The sequence below is a fragment of the Schistocerca americana genome, chromosome 3 (genome assembly GCF_021461395.2).
Source record: "Schistocerca americana isolate TAMUIC-IGC-003095 chromosome 3, iqSchAmer2.1, whole genome shotgun sequence".
Classification (NCBI taxonomy): Eukaryota; Metazoa; Arthropoda; class Insecta; order Orthoptera; family Acrididae; genus Schistocerca; species Schistocerca americana.
The window spans coordinates 469383777-469396563 of NC_060121.1; the positions used below are offsets into that span (position 1 = coordinate 469383777).

Consider the following 12787-nt stretch of genomic DNA (forward strand, 5'->3'; position numbering starts at 1 on the left):
TTTAGAATTTGAAAGAGAGTATTCCAGTCAACATTGTCTAAAGCTTTCTCTAAGTCTACAAATGCAAATGTAGGTTTGCCTTATCTCATAACACAGCAAGCGAAAAGCGATCGTAACCAGTGTCAGGGCTGTACCAAACAAGTGCAGCATATTTTTAATCTCTCATGTTCTTTATTCCTGCCTGTTCTGCATTGTTTGCCAATGTGCCATCTGTTATTCATATCTGTGTTCAATAAAGTGGAATCTATTACACCATAATTCAGTGTAAGTGTTTTATATGTAGAACACAGTGTCCTTACATAACTGGTGAACCAAAGGAAGAAACTGTGCTCGCAAGGATAGGTTATCTGCTGCGATGCATGTGGATATGTACAGTCATTACTATTGCACATAACCTCTTGCACACTATTGATGGCATCATCCAGGACATTAAGAGCAAGGTCAAGATTCTGCAGTACCCGTCTCCTGTGCTGCAACCATCACATTTTGCAGCACGTAGCGATCCACCTTTGAAAATTACGGTTTCAACCACGTCAGTTGCAACACTGAACACTGAGATGCAGTCACAGAACAGTGCTTCGTGTAGCTATACAACAGACTTGCGTGCCATCAAACGCAATGTAAACATGCTCCTGGTCCTTTCACCCACAGGAGTACTACTTATGAGAGCAATAGATCATCCACTCTTCAGCTCTCGTGGTCCTCCCACATCGCATTTGTAAATTTTGGCCCTGCCATTTGCACCCAATCAACTAGAAATTTGGTTTGCATGGTGACATTTTTGAACAGTTGATCTTAGTGATCATTAATCTCAATGAATGTGCTACATCAATGGTGTCAGATATTATACTCTGACGGGAAAAAAGTAGTACACCTAGAAAGATGACAACGATTTTTGACCCGATGATGGCATACATCACCTGGGGGTTAGTAAATGTACTGAGTGGTTTCTACACCATCCGTCAACAGACGGCATAGTGGCATAGCTACCAGATGCCATATGTGTCTACTCTAACTGAGAATGCTCACAGCCATTAGGCTCAGAATGATGCAAACATGTGAATCAAGCAAGCAACCATGTCACAGACACACACTTGTGCTTCCCACTGCCAACTGACAGAGTTTGAAAGGGGACAAATTGTGGCCTTCTGAGTGCCACGATGGTCCTTTCAGAGAATTTCCACACAAGTTGGCACAACTCTTGCTGTCAGAAGATTGCTTGGAGAAGATGGAATGATGCATCTTGGTCTCAGCACTGAAAGCAGTTTCTGCCTACACACAAGTGATGATCGTTTGCACATATAATGTAGACCTGACGAGTGCTGTCTCTTAGAGTGCATTCGTCCTTATGGTCTGGGGTGCGATAAGCTATAACTATCGTGCACCTATGGTGTTTCTGGAGGTGACGCTAACCAGTGCTCGGTACATCCAAAATGTTGTCAGATCCATTCTTTTGCCATTGTTGCAACAGAAAGGTGATGTATTGTTCCAACAGGATAATGCTCACCCACAGACTGCACTTGAAACTCAACGTGCTCTGCAAGACATGCTCCAACTTCCCTGGTCAGCACAATCTCCAGACTTGTCTACAACTGAGCACATGTGAGATATGAAGGGACGAGAAGTGACTCCTACAACTCGTCAACCAACAACTTTTACAGAACTACATGAATAGGTTGAGCGGGCATGGCATAACTTATCCCACAAAAGTATTTACCACCTGTACAATCAATTGGATGCCCGAGTCTGCACCTCCATTACTGTCCACTGAGGTCACACCATGTACTAATATGGGTGTTTTGGCATGGGTCGATACCTAGTACCTCAGAACTGCTTGTGCTATTGATATGTAAATGTAATCATTTCATGTAACAACAAAAACAATCAATTTTTTACAATATAATGTAACTGGACAGATAAGAAATCTACTCACCAAGCAGTGGCAGGACACACACATAAAAGAAGGTTATAATTAGGCAAGCTTTCGGAGCTAGTGGCTCCTTCTTCAGGCAAAAAGTTGAATGGAAAAAAAAAAGAGGGTGAAAGGACTAGAGAGGTCTACGGAAAAGGGGTGGATTTCAGAAAAGTCACCCAGAATCACAGGTCAGGGAAGACATAAGGATGGAATGAGATGGAAAGACATTGTTCGGAACTGCACTGGACAAGATTTGAAAACCTGATAGCGTAAAATTGGAAGACAAGGTAATATGCAAGACAGAGATTACTGCTAAAACACTGTGTATGAGTTAATAAGAGTAAAACACTAAGTGCATTGTAAATAACAGAGGTGGGAAGGGGACAGCAAAAAATAAACAGGTAAGAAAATGAAAGATGTAGAAAAGTAAAACAGACTAAAGAAAGGATTAGTTACTGTGAAGAAATGCTGAGACAGGAGAAATTAACTTACATTATGGCCAGGTGTGTGCTGTGAAACAAAGACATGTTGTAGTGCCAGTTTCCACATGTGGAGTTGTGAGAAACTTGTGTCTGGGGGAAGAATCCAAATGACGCATGGTGAAACGGGCACAGAGGCCATGACTGTCATGTTGTATAACATGTTCTCCAACAGGATATTGTGTGTTGCCAATATACACCCTCTGCCTCTGCCTCTGCCCATTCATCCTAACTGATAATTTGGTGGTAGTCATGCTGATGTGAAAGGCCGAACAGTGTTTACATAATAGCTGGTATATGATGTGTCATTTCACAGGTGGCTCTCCCTTTGATAGTATATGTTTGCCTGTTACAGGGCTGGTATAGGTGGTGGTATGAGGGTGTTTAAGGCAAGTCTTGCCAGTCACTGGGGTAGGAGCCATGGGTTGGGGATACGAATGCAGAATGAGCATAGGGTCTGACAATAATGTTGAGGAGATTGGGTGGGCAAAAAAAAAAGCTATTCTAGGTGTGGCAGGCAAAACTCCTAACAGAATGTATCTCATTTCAGGGCACGATTTTAGGAAGTCATGGCCTTGTCAAGGTGGCTGATTAATATGTTCCAGACCAGGATAAAACATAGCTTTTCATCGCCATTCCAATCTCTGCAACATTCTTCTCAGACCCTATGCTCCTTCTCCACCCATCTCCCTACCCTGCAGCTCCTCCCCCCCAGTGACTGTCCCACTGCAAGACTTGCCCTATGCACCCTCCTACCCACCTCCTTACCGGCCCTGCAACTGGTGAAACACATACTATCAAAGGGAGAGCCACCTGTGAGAACGACACGACACATACCAGCTGTTATATAAACACTGTTTGCCTTTTACATTGGCATGACTACCACCAAATTATCAGTAAGGATGAATGGGCATACTCGTCCTCCCATGGTAGCTGAGTGGTCAGTGCAATGGAATGTCATGCCTAACAGCCCAGGTTTGATTCCCGGCTGGGTTGGAGATTTTCTCCGCTCAGGGACTCGGCATTGTGTTGTCCTTATCATCATTTCATCCCCATCGACACGCAAGTCACCGAAGTGGCATCAACTCTAAAGACTTGCAGCTGGCGAATGGTCTACCCGACCGGAGGCCCTAGGCACACGGCATTTCCAATGGGTACAGGCAGGGAGTGTATACTGGCAACACACAATATCCTGTTGGAAAGCATGTTCTATAACATGATAATCATTACCTCGGGGCCTGTTTCACCATGCACGCCATCTGGATTCTTTCCCCAGGCAACAGTTGCTCACAACTCCACAGGTGGGAACTAGCACTACATGTCCTGGCCGTAACTTACATTATTTTCTTCTGTCTTACAATTTTTTTTGCACTAACTACTCCTGTATTCACTCTGAGTTTTCTACATCTTTCATTTTCTTACCTGTATTTTTTGCTGCCCCCCTCCTACCCCTGTTACATGCAGCACTTGGCTTTTCACTCTTATTAACTAGTACATGATGTTTTAGCAATAATCTCTATCTTGCATATAACCTTGTGTCCCACCTTCAAGCTTTCAAGTTTTCAAATTTTGCCCAGTGCAAGCCCCAACATTGTATTTCCTTCTCATCCCGGCCAGTAAGTCTCCCCTGACGTGCTCTTCTGGACGATTTTTCCAAAAAGCTACCCATTTTCCTAAATCACTCCAGTCTTTTTCCTTCACCCCTCTTCCTTCCCTTCAGTCCTTCTGCCTGAAAACGGAGTCACAGGCTCCAAAATCTTGCCTGGTTACAACCCTCTTTTATGTGTGTGTTCTGCCACCACTTGGTGAGTATAGATTTTTTACTATACAATGACATTATGCGATCATTTCATATGGTTTTTTTTTCTTTTTTGGGGGGTGGGGGGTGGTGTATTATGGACGACACCTGCAACACTCGCAAGATGGCACTATTTTGCATTTCACACAGCTTGTAGATCAAGGATTAACACTAACTCTGTACCATGAGAGATGTGGTGACAAGACACCATCAGAATTCTGGAGACTTTTGAACGGAATGATTGATCCCAGTATCACTTTCGATGCTCTGCTGTTACACATTTGGCAACTACAATTGCCAACCCAAATACAATTAATCTTACTTGCTCATGAGGGGCAGCCATTACGCAAGTTGCTCCAAGCTGCCAATAGAACATATATCTTTCTATACTCACATGCCATGGTGACTGATGTAACATATCTATCTTATAACAGCAACTCCAATCAAATTATAACTTAACCATCTTTCATGGCTACCGAAACTAGATGCCTAACTTGGTGTTTCTGAAAATTCATAATCTGAGTTGTGTATCTCTTTGCTGAAATAATTTTCAACTGCAAGAAAACTTGGGCTCTCCATGTGTCATGACAGACTCATCAAGTTAAGCAAATTGACTAAATGATGTGGTCAAAACAAAAATGCAATTAGTTACTTGTTTATTCACACAACACAGATGACATAATGCTGACCCTACAAAACCTGAGACAATACTCACCATGCTAGATCTGCTGCCACCTGTCCTTACATACCTTACAATAATCAAAATACAAATACACTCATTGTTTAAAACAGTAATTTTGAAGGTTACGATTAAAAGTTGACTGGTTTCCTAAAACAAGTTATAGAATTTGGATCTACAATAAGTTATAATCTTCACAGAATAATTAACATGCCGAAATAATAGTGCTACCATTCGCCAAAATACAAGAAATATCTTTCCATGATAACGTTTGACATAGAAATGCTTATATCCTTTTACACTGAAGTGCCAATAATACTGGTACACCTGCTTAATATCATGCAGGGACCCCACGAGCACGCAGAAGTGCCGCAACACGATGTGGCACTAATGTCTGCAGTAGAGCTGCAGGGCAACACAGTGAATCCTGCAGAGCTGCCCATAAATCCGTAATAGTACGAAGGGGTGGAGATTTCTTCTGAACTGCAAGGAATCCCAGATATGCTCAATAATGTTCATGTCTGGAGAGTTTGGTGGCCAGCGGAAGTGTTTAACCTCAGAAGAGTGTTCCTGGAGCCACTCTGTAGCAATTCTGGATGTGTGTGGTGTGGCATTGTCCTGCTGGAATTGCCTACGTCTGTCGGAATGCACAATGGACATGAATGGATGCAGGTGATCAGACAGGATGCTTATGTACGTGTTACCTGTCAGAGTCATTTCTAGACTTATCAGTGGTCCCACATCATTCCAACTGCACACACCCCACATCATTACATAACCTCCACCAGCTTGAACAATCCCCAGCTGACATGCAGGGTCCATGGATTCTCCATACCCGTACACATCCATCCACTCCATACAATCTGAAACAAGACTCATCCAACCAGGCAACATGTCATCAACAATTCAATGCTGGTGTCGACGGGCCCAGGCGAGGCATAAAGCTTTGTGTAATGCAGTTATCAAGAACTCATACGCAGAACTTCAGCTCCAAAAGCCCATATCAATGATTTTTTGTTGAACGGTTCATGTGCTGAAACTCGATGGCCCAGCACTGAAATATGCAGCTATTTGCAGATGGGCTACACTTCGGTCACTTTGAAGATTCTTTTCAGTCGTCATTGGTCCTGCTCTTGCAGAATCTCTTTCCGGCCGTAGCGATGCCAGAGATTTGATATTTTACCAGAGTCCTGAAATTCACAGTACAGTCGTGAGAAGGTCATAAGGGAAAATTCCCACTTCATCACTACCTCAGAGATGCCATGTCCCTTCGCTCGTGCACTAACTATTACATCACATTCAAACTCACTTAAATCATGATAACCCACCATTGCAGCAGCAGTAACTGATCTAACAACTGTGCCACACACTTGCTGTCTTATATAGGCATTGTCGACTGCAGTGCCATATTCTACCTTTTTACATATCTCTGTATTTGAATATGCATGCCGATACCAGTTTATTTGATACTTCAGCGTAAATACAAGTTTGTTTTTGATATGAAAATAAACCTGAGACCAAAAAAGTGACTTTGTTGCCCAAGAATTTTGGGCACCTAGTTAACATGGAGAGAGAGAGAGAGAGAGAGAGAGAGAGAGAGAGACAGCATGAGCACATTCTAGCTTGAGAAAGAATTCATGTACCAGGACTTCCCCCAGTCATAAGTAAAAGAGTTTATGAAGTATAAAAAAGGTCTCCATCTGAATTTGACTCAAGTTTTCACCACTGGCAGGCTTCTTGTCTGATCCTAATGATGCTCATTATAAAATTTCTTTGTGCACCACATGAAAGATTCTAAGGTGTCCAACCTTGTCCCTTTGAACAGTATTTGTTAGCTGTTGAAAGAGAATGAACATCTAAATATTGTAGAATAATTTCAAGGAGCTAAGGCACAATAGGTGTGAAACACGGTATACGAGGGGCGTTTGAAAAGTCCGTGCAAAAATAAAAATTACTTACGTGTTTGGGGTAAACCTTTTTTATTTTTTGACATAGTCTCCTTTTAGACTTCTACACTTCATCCAATGCTGTTCCAATTTGTTGATCCCTTCCGAATAATAGGAATTGTCCAAGTCTGCAAAATAGCTATTAGTTGCAGCAATCACCACCTCGTTTGAATGAAATCTTTGTCCTGCCAGCCATTTCTTCAAATTGGGGAACAGATAGTAGTCCGAGGGAGCCAAGTCTGGACAATAGGGGGAATGTGAAATGAGATGGAATCCTATTTCCATTAATTTTGTGACCACAACTGCTGAGGTGTGTGCTGGTGCATTGTCGTGATGCAAAAGGACCTTTTTCTTTTTTTCTTTTTTCTTTTTTTTTTTCCAATCACCAGCATTTTTCTTGCAGCTCGGTTTTGAAACAGTCCAATATCTATGATTAATAAGCACCTGTAATATTTTTACTATTTTCCAGATAGTCGATGAGGATTATCCCTTGCGAATCCCAAAAGACAGTCGCCATAACCTTTCTGGCCAAAGGAATGGTCTTCACCTTTTTTGGTGCATATTCTCCCTTGGTAACCCATTGTTTAGATTGTTGTTTGGTCTCAGGAGAACAGTAATGTATCCATGTTTCATGATGCTTAAAGTCCTGTCTGCCTCCTCCACCCCTCTTCCTTCCCCTTCAACTCCTCTGGCTGAATGAGGTGCCACTGGCTCCAAGAGCTTGCCCTATTATAACCTCCTCCTCTTGTGTGTGTGTTCTGCCACTGCTTGGTAAGTAGATCTTTTACGTAAATAAATTGAAAGGGTTTCCATATGTTATCTTATTTTGAACTCGATCTCCAGTGAGGTACAATGCAAAATTAATATACTCAGGACTCACCTTTGCATCACCTGACAGAGCAACACCAAGTGACAACTTTCGTTTCATCCCTCCTGACAACTGTGATGGTAAACAATGCTTTTTCTTGACAAGATCTAATTTGTTCAAAATATCTTCTGTCTGATATTTTGCTGTTTTTTTTGACAATCCTTTTAGCTGAAAAATAAAAAATTTAAACTGATATTAACAATAACACAACAAAAATGCAATGATTTTTTTTAACCTTATCCCAATTTTCAAATAGAAGAAAAGTTTTAAAATGCACATGTCTGAATTAAACTGGTGTTTATGTTCAGTCTTTAACAAGCAGCAAGTACTAACAAATGAGCAATAAGATAACTTGGCATTGAACATTTTCTTTTTTTTCCAGTGGATTAAAAGAAATCAGAAATGACCATTAAGCAGTCTGGGTGGAAATAAGCAGAAAAGTTCATTTTATGTTTAATTATACTCACATGCCCTGTTTTGGTAATAAGACATGTTCACAAGCATGAAATGACCTGAATGTCTATAAATCTGCTGACTGTTTAACACAAAAAGTTACAGCTACTGCTAATTAACATAAATTTAAGGTGGCAGCCATGCAGTAGCATCTACATCTACACCTACACAAATGCTCTGCAAGCCACCATATGGCACTTGGCAGAGGGTACCCTGAACCACTACCAGTCATTTCCTTTCCTGCTCCACTTGCAAATAGAGGGAAAGAAAAACAATTGTCTATGTGTCTCTGTATAATACCTAATTTCTTGTATCTTATCTTCATGATCCTTACAGGCAATGTACATTGACTCGGCAGTCAGCTTCAAAAACCGGTTCTCTACATTTTCTGTCATGTTCCTCAAAAAGATCACCACCTTTCCTCCAAGAATTCCCATTTGAGTTCACGAAGCATCTCTGTATCACGTAAGTGTTGTTCGAACCTGCCCGTTCGAAATCTAGCAGCCCGCCTCTGAACTGCTTCAATGTCTCCCTTTAATCCAATCAAGTACGGGTCCCAAACACTCAAGCAGTACTCAAGAATAGGTCACGCCAGCATCTTATATGCGATCTCCTTTACAGATGAACCACACTTTCCTCACATTATCCAAATAAACCAAAGTTGACTTACAACAGTCTTCACATACTTGTTCCTTTTCATATTGCTTTGCAACGTTACATCCAGATATCCAAATGACATGACTGTGTCAAGCAGGACACTACTAATGTAGTATCCAAACATTACAGGTTTGTTTTTTCTACTCAAATGCATTAACTTACATTTTTCTACATTTAGAGATTGGTGCCATTCATCACACCAACTAGAAATTCTTTCTAAGTCATCTCTTATCTTCCTACTGTCACTCAACTTTGACACATTACTGTCCACCAAAGCATCATCAGCAAACAGCAGCAGATTACTGCCCACCCTGACCAACAGATCATTTATGTATTTAGATAACAACAGTCATCCTGTCACACTTCCCTGGGGCACTCCTGTCCATAGCCTCATCTCTGATGAACATTTGCTGCCAAGGACAACACACTGGGGTCTATTACTTAAAAAGTCTTCATGCCACTCACATATCTGTGAAGCTATTCCATGTGCTGGTATATTCATTAACAGCCTGCAGTGGGGCACCGTGTCAAATGCTTTCCAGAAATCCAGATATATGGAATATGTCTATCACTGTTCATCCATACTTTACACCTATATCATGTGACAGAAGGTCAAGCAGAGTTTCATATGTGTGATGCTTTCTAAAATGGTGCTGACTAATGGACACAAGCTTCTCAGTCTCAAGAAAATTTATTATGTTCAAGGATTCTGCAGCAAACCAAAGTGAGGGATGTTGGTCTGCAATTTTGTGGGTCCGTTCTTTTGCTCTTCTTATACATGGGAGTCACCTGCGCTTTTTTCCAGTCACTTCAGACTTCATGCTGGGTGAGACATTCTTGATAAATTCAAGCTAGGTACTCTATATAAAACCGAATTGGTATTCCATCCAGACTGGTAACTTACTTGCTTTCAAATCTTTCAGCTGTTTAACTGTGCCAGGGATGTTTATTACCATGCCATCCATACAGAAGTCTGTCTGGTGGTCAAATATGGTATGTTTGTACAGTTCTCCTACATGAATGATTTCTTGAACACAAAATATAAAATCTTTAGTTTTGCTATCTTTAACTACCACACAAGATTGGTCAACAAGGACTGGATGGAAGCCTTAGACCCGCTTAGTGATGTTACATAGGACCAGAACTTTCTTTGGCTCTCTGCCAAATCTGCTGCTAAGGTATGACCGTGATAGTTGTCGCAAGCTTCTCACATATATCTTTTCATAGACACTCTGATCTCTACCAACCTTTGTTTGTCATAAGCGCGTTCTCTTTTGAACTGACACTGCAACAACCTCTGCTTCCATGGAATTTTCCAAATTTCATTATTAAATGTTGGTGAGTCTTTTCCATCCTTTATGCACTTAGTAGGCACGTAACACTCCAGACCACAACTTACAATCTACTTTGCCCATAATTTTTCTTTGTCTATCTTACTGAAAGTAAGTGATGCTATTTGTCTGCCCATTTCTCTGTAAGTGAGATGCTACCAACTGCTTATCTGCTCTTTCTAGCAGAAACACTCTCCTAGCCCTCTTGGCTAATTTATTAACTTGTAATCATAGTTGTTATAATGATATCATGATCACTAATTCCCATTTCTATACCAACATTTTTATATGGTCTGGCTTGTTTGTAGCTACAAGGTCTAAGACATTTCCATAGCAGGTGGGCTGCCAAAATAGCTGCTCACGATAGTTTTCAGAAAACTATGTTCAAAAGTACTTTGCACGACAGCCTTTCTGTACACCCTGCACTGAATCCACAGACATCACAGTCTACACTTGACAGGTTAAAGTCGCCTCCAACTAGAATTGCATGATCTGGGTGATTATGCGCTACTGACTGCAGACTTACTGTGACAACTGTCACAGTGGAATCAGGTGACCAGTAAAAACATCCAACAATTAACTTGATTTCACCTACACCTACACTCTCAACTTTGACCTCAATACGGACAATATTTTTGTCAACTGCAATGAACACTCCTCCTCCTATAGTCCCTAATCTGTCTTTCCGATATACATTCCATGACTCGGTCCCAAGAATAATTTGAGACAATAACTTTTCTGGAGGGCAGTAAATTTGGGAATTTTGTTGCAAATACTTTGACAATTTACTGGTAAAATTTTGACAATCAAAGTGCCTTTCCTCTGAATGCAATCTCACTTCCTTTGCTGTGTATCAGCTGGCAAGTGTTCATCAGAGTACCTCAAATTACCTCATAGACTAAAAAATCATGATGTGCACTCCACAACCACTCTGCTACCCAAGTAGCTGCTTCATTTGCGTAGTGCACCCCTGACCTGTCAAGAGGAACACTACAAATCCCCACCTGATAATGCAGGTTTAGAAATCTGCAGCCAAGACTGTCACAAAGTTAACGAATCCTTTGGTTGAGACTCTCCACTTGGCTCCAAACCAAAGAACCCCAATCAACTCTGCAAACAATGCTGCAAATTGTGTGCTCTGCTTGCACCCCATGTGCGAGGCCAGCAGCCTTCACCACTTCCGCCAGCTACCTGCATGAACTGAGGATGGCCTCAGTACCCATACGACAGATGTCATTGACGTCGACATGAGCCACAACTTGCAGACAAGTGGTACACTGAGGCCCCGAGGCAGACATACTGAGTGTATATTGGTTTCTTTCCAGCCCTGAATGCTATCTGTATTAGAGGGCTCCATAACATGCCTAATATTAGAACTCCCGATAACTAGTAAACCCCTCCCTCCCCCCATGTGCCTGCTCGGACTCTGCTGAAGCAGCAACCACATCTCCTCTCATAGGTGAATGGACGAAGCCAGACAGCCACACTGGGCCTCTGCCTCAAGCAATGTGAATGTGTTACCACCCACCACACACCTTGCTGTGAATGTGGATCTACTGCATATGGGACACTAGGAGCTGACTCGACAGCAGAGCCCGTGGGTGAAACAAGCAACACCTGAGGTGCCCCGTGTGACGTGCCAGATCCTCTGCCATCATTACACAACAAAACAGCAGCCTGTAGGTGACTGACAATAGCCAAATGTGCTTTCAGATGTTCACAAACTGTGGCCATCTCCTCTGTCCACACACACACACACACACACACACACACACACACACACACACACACACACACACACACACACACACCCTACCCATCTTAGCAAGTTAACTGAAGACAGACTGTAAAGGCAGACAGAATCCTAGGTATGTAACTTGGTACACTCTTGTTGTGACACCAATGAACACAGATGTGTAGATGAGCTATGCAGCTGGCTGTTCAGAAGAAATGGAAACTGCTCTACAGGCGGAATGAATATACACTCACAAAATGCGAGATTAAACCTAAAGTTCTAAGGTGATGCAATTGTTCTATATTTAATTTCTCCCATGTGTAAATGAACTATTCATCTGCTGCATGTTAAGCAGTTAGCATGTGAATCACTCCAAATGAAACATTCACAGAGAGTATTCTTCCAATGAAACCATCTGTGCATGCTTAGAGAACTTTCTTCAGATTTCAGTTTGGCACGGTCTTATATAGCATCATATCACTTGGTGAGGTGACATATTGCATGTCATCTTCCAATCCAATGAACAATGATCACTGCCATAAAAGTTTTATTTAAGTAATGAGTTTATTAGAGTATGCTGTTCAGAAGTTTGTTTTCCTTATGTGCAAGTAATCTGGAGTGGATGGAGGCAGAGTACCAGCAAGTAAGGACAGTTACAGCAATCTCATTGCTGTTTGGGTAGTTTATTCCTTGTTGTTGTGTCCTGGCTTTGAGACATGGCGCAAGCCATGGAAAAAGAACTGCAGTGACAATCACAGTGACACCATGGAACAAGAGAGAAACTTATCTGTTAAATTCAATTCAATTCTGTTATCTGAAACTATCAGTTTTTTACACTGTCCATACTTGTGTATTTCTGGTGTTCCAGGTAACAAGAATTTGTTCTACATGGCCACTTCGAGCAATGTTGTTGTTGTTGTTGTTGT

The 12787-nt window shown here is 41.7% G+C and overlaps 1 protein-coding gene across 2 annotated transcripts in view; it reads right to left on the bottom strand.

Moving 5' to 3' along the window:
* LOC124605138 (phospholipid-transporting ATPase ABCA1-like) overlaps window positions 1-12787 on the bottom strand; it is a 423943-nt gene that overhangs the window by 229232 nt on the left and 181924 nt on the right. For both annotated transcript variants that reach the window (XM_047136621.1, XM_047136620.1), the window contains one exon: window positions 7698-7853. In XM_047136621.1, coding sequence (XP_046992577.1) covers window positions 7698-7853 — 156 coding nt within the window. The remainder of the gene's footprint in view (window positions 1-7697; window positions 7854-12787) is intronic.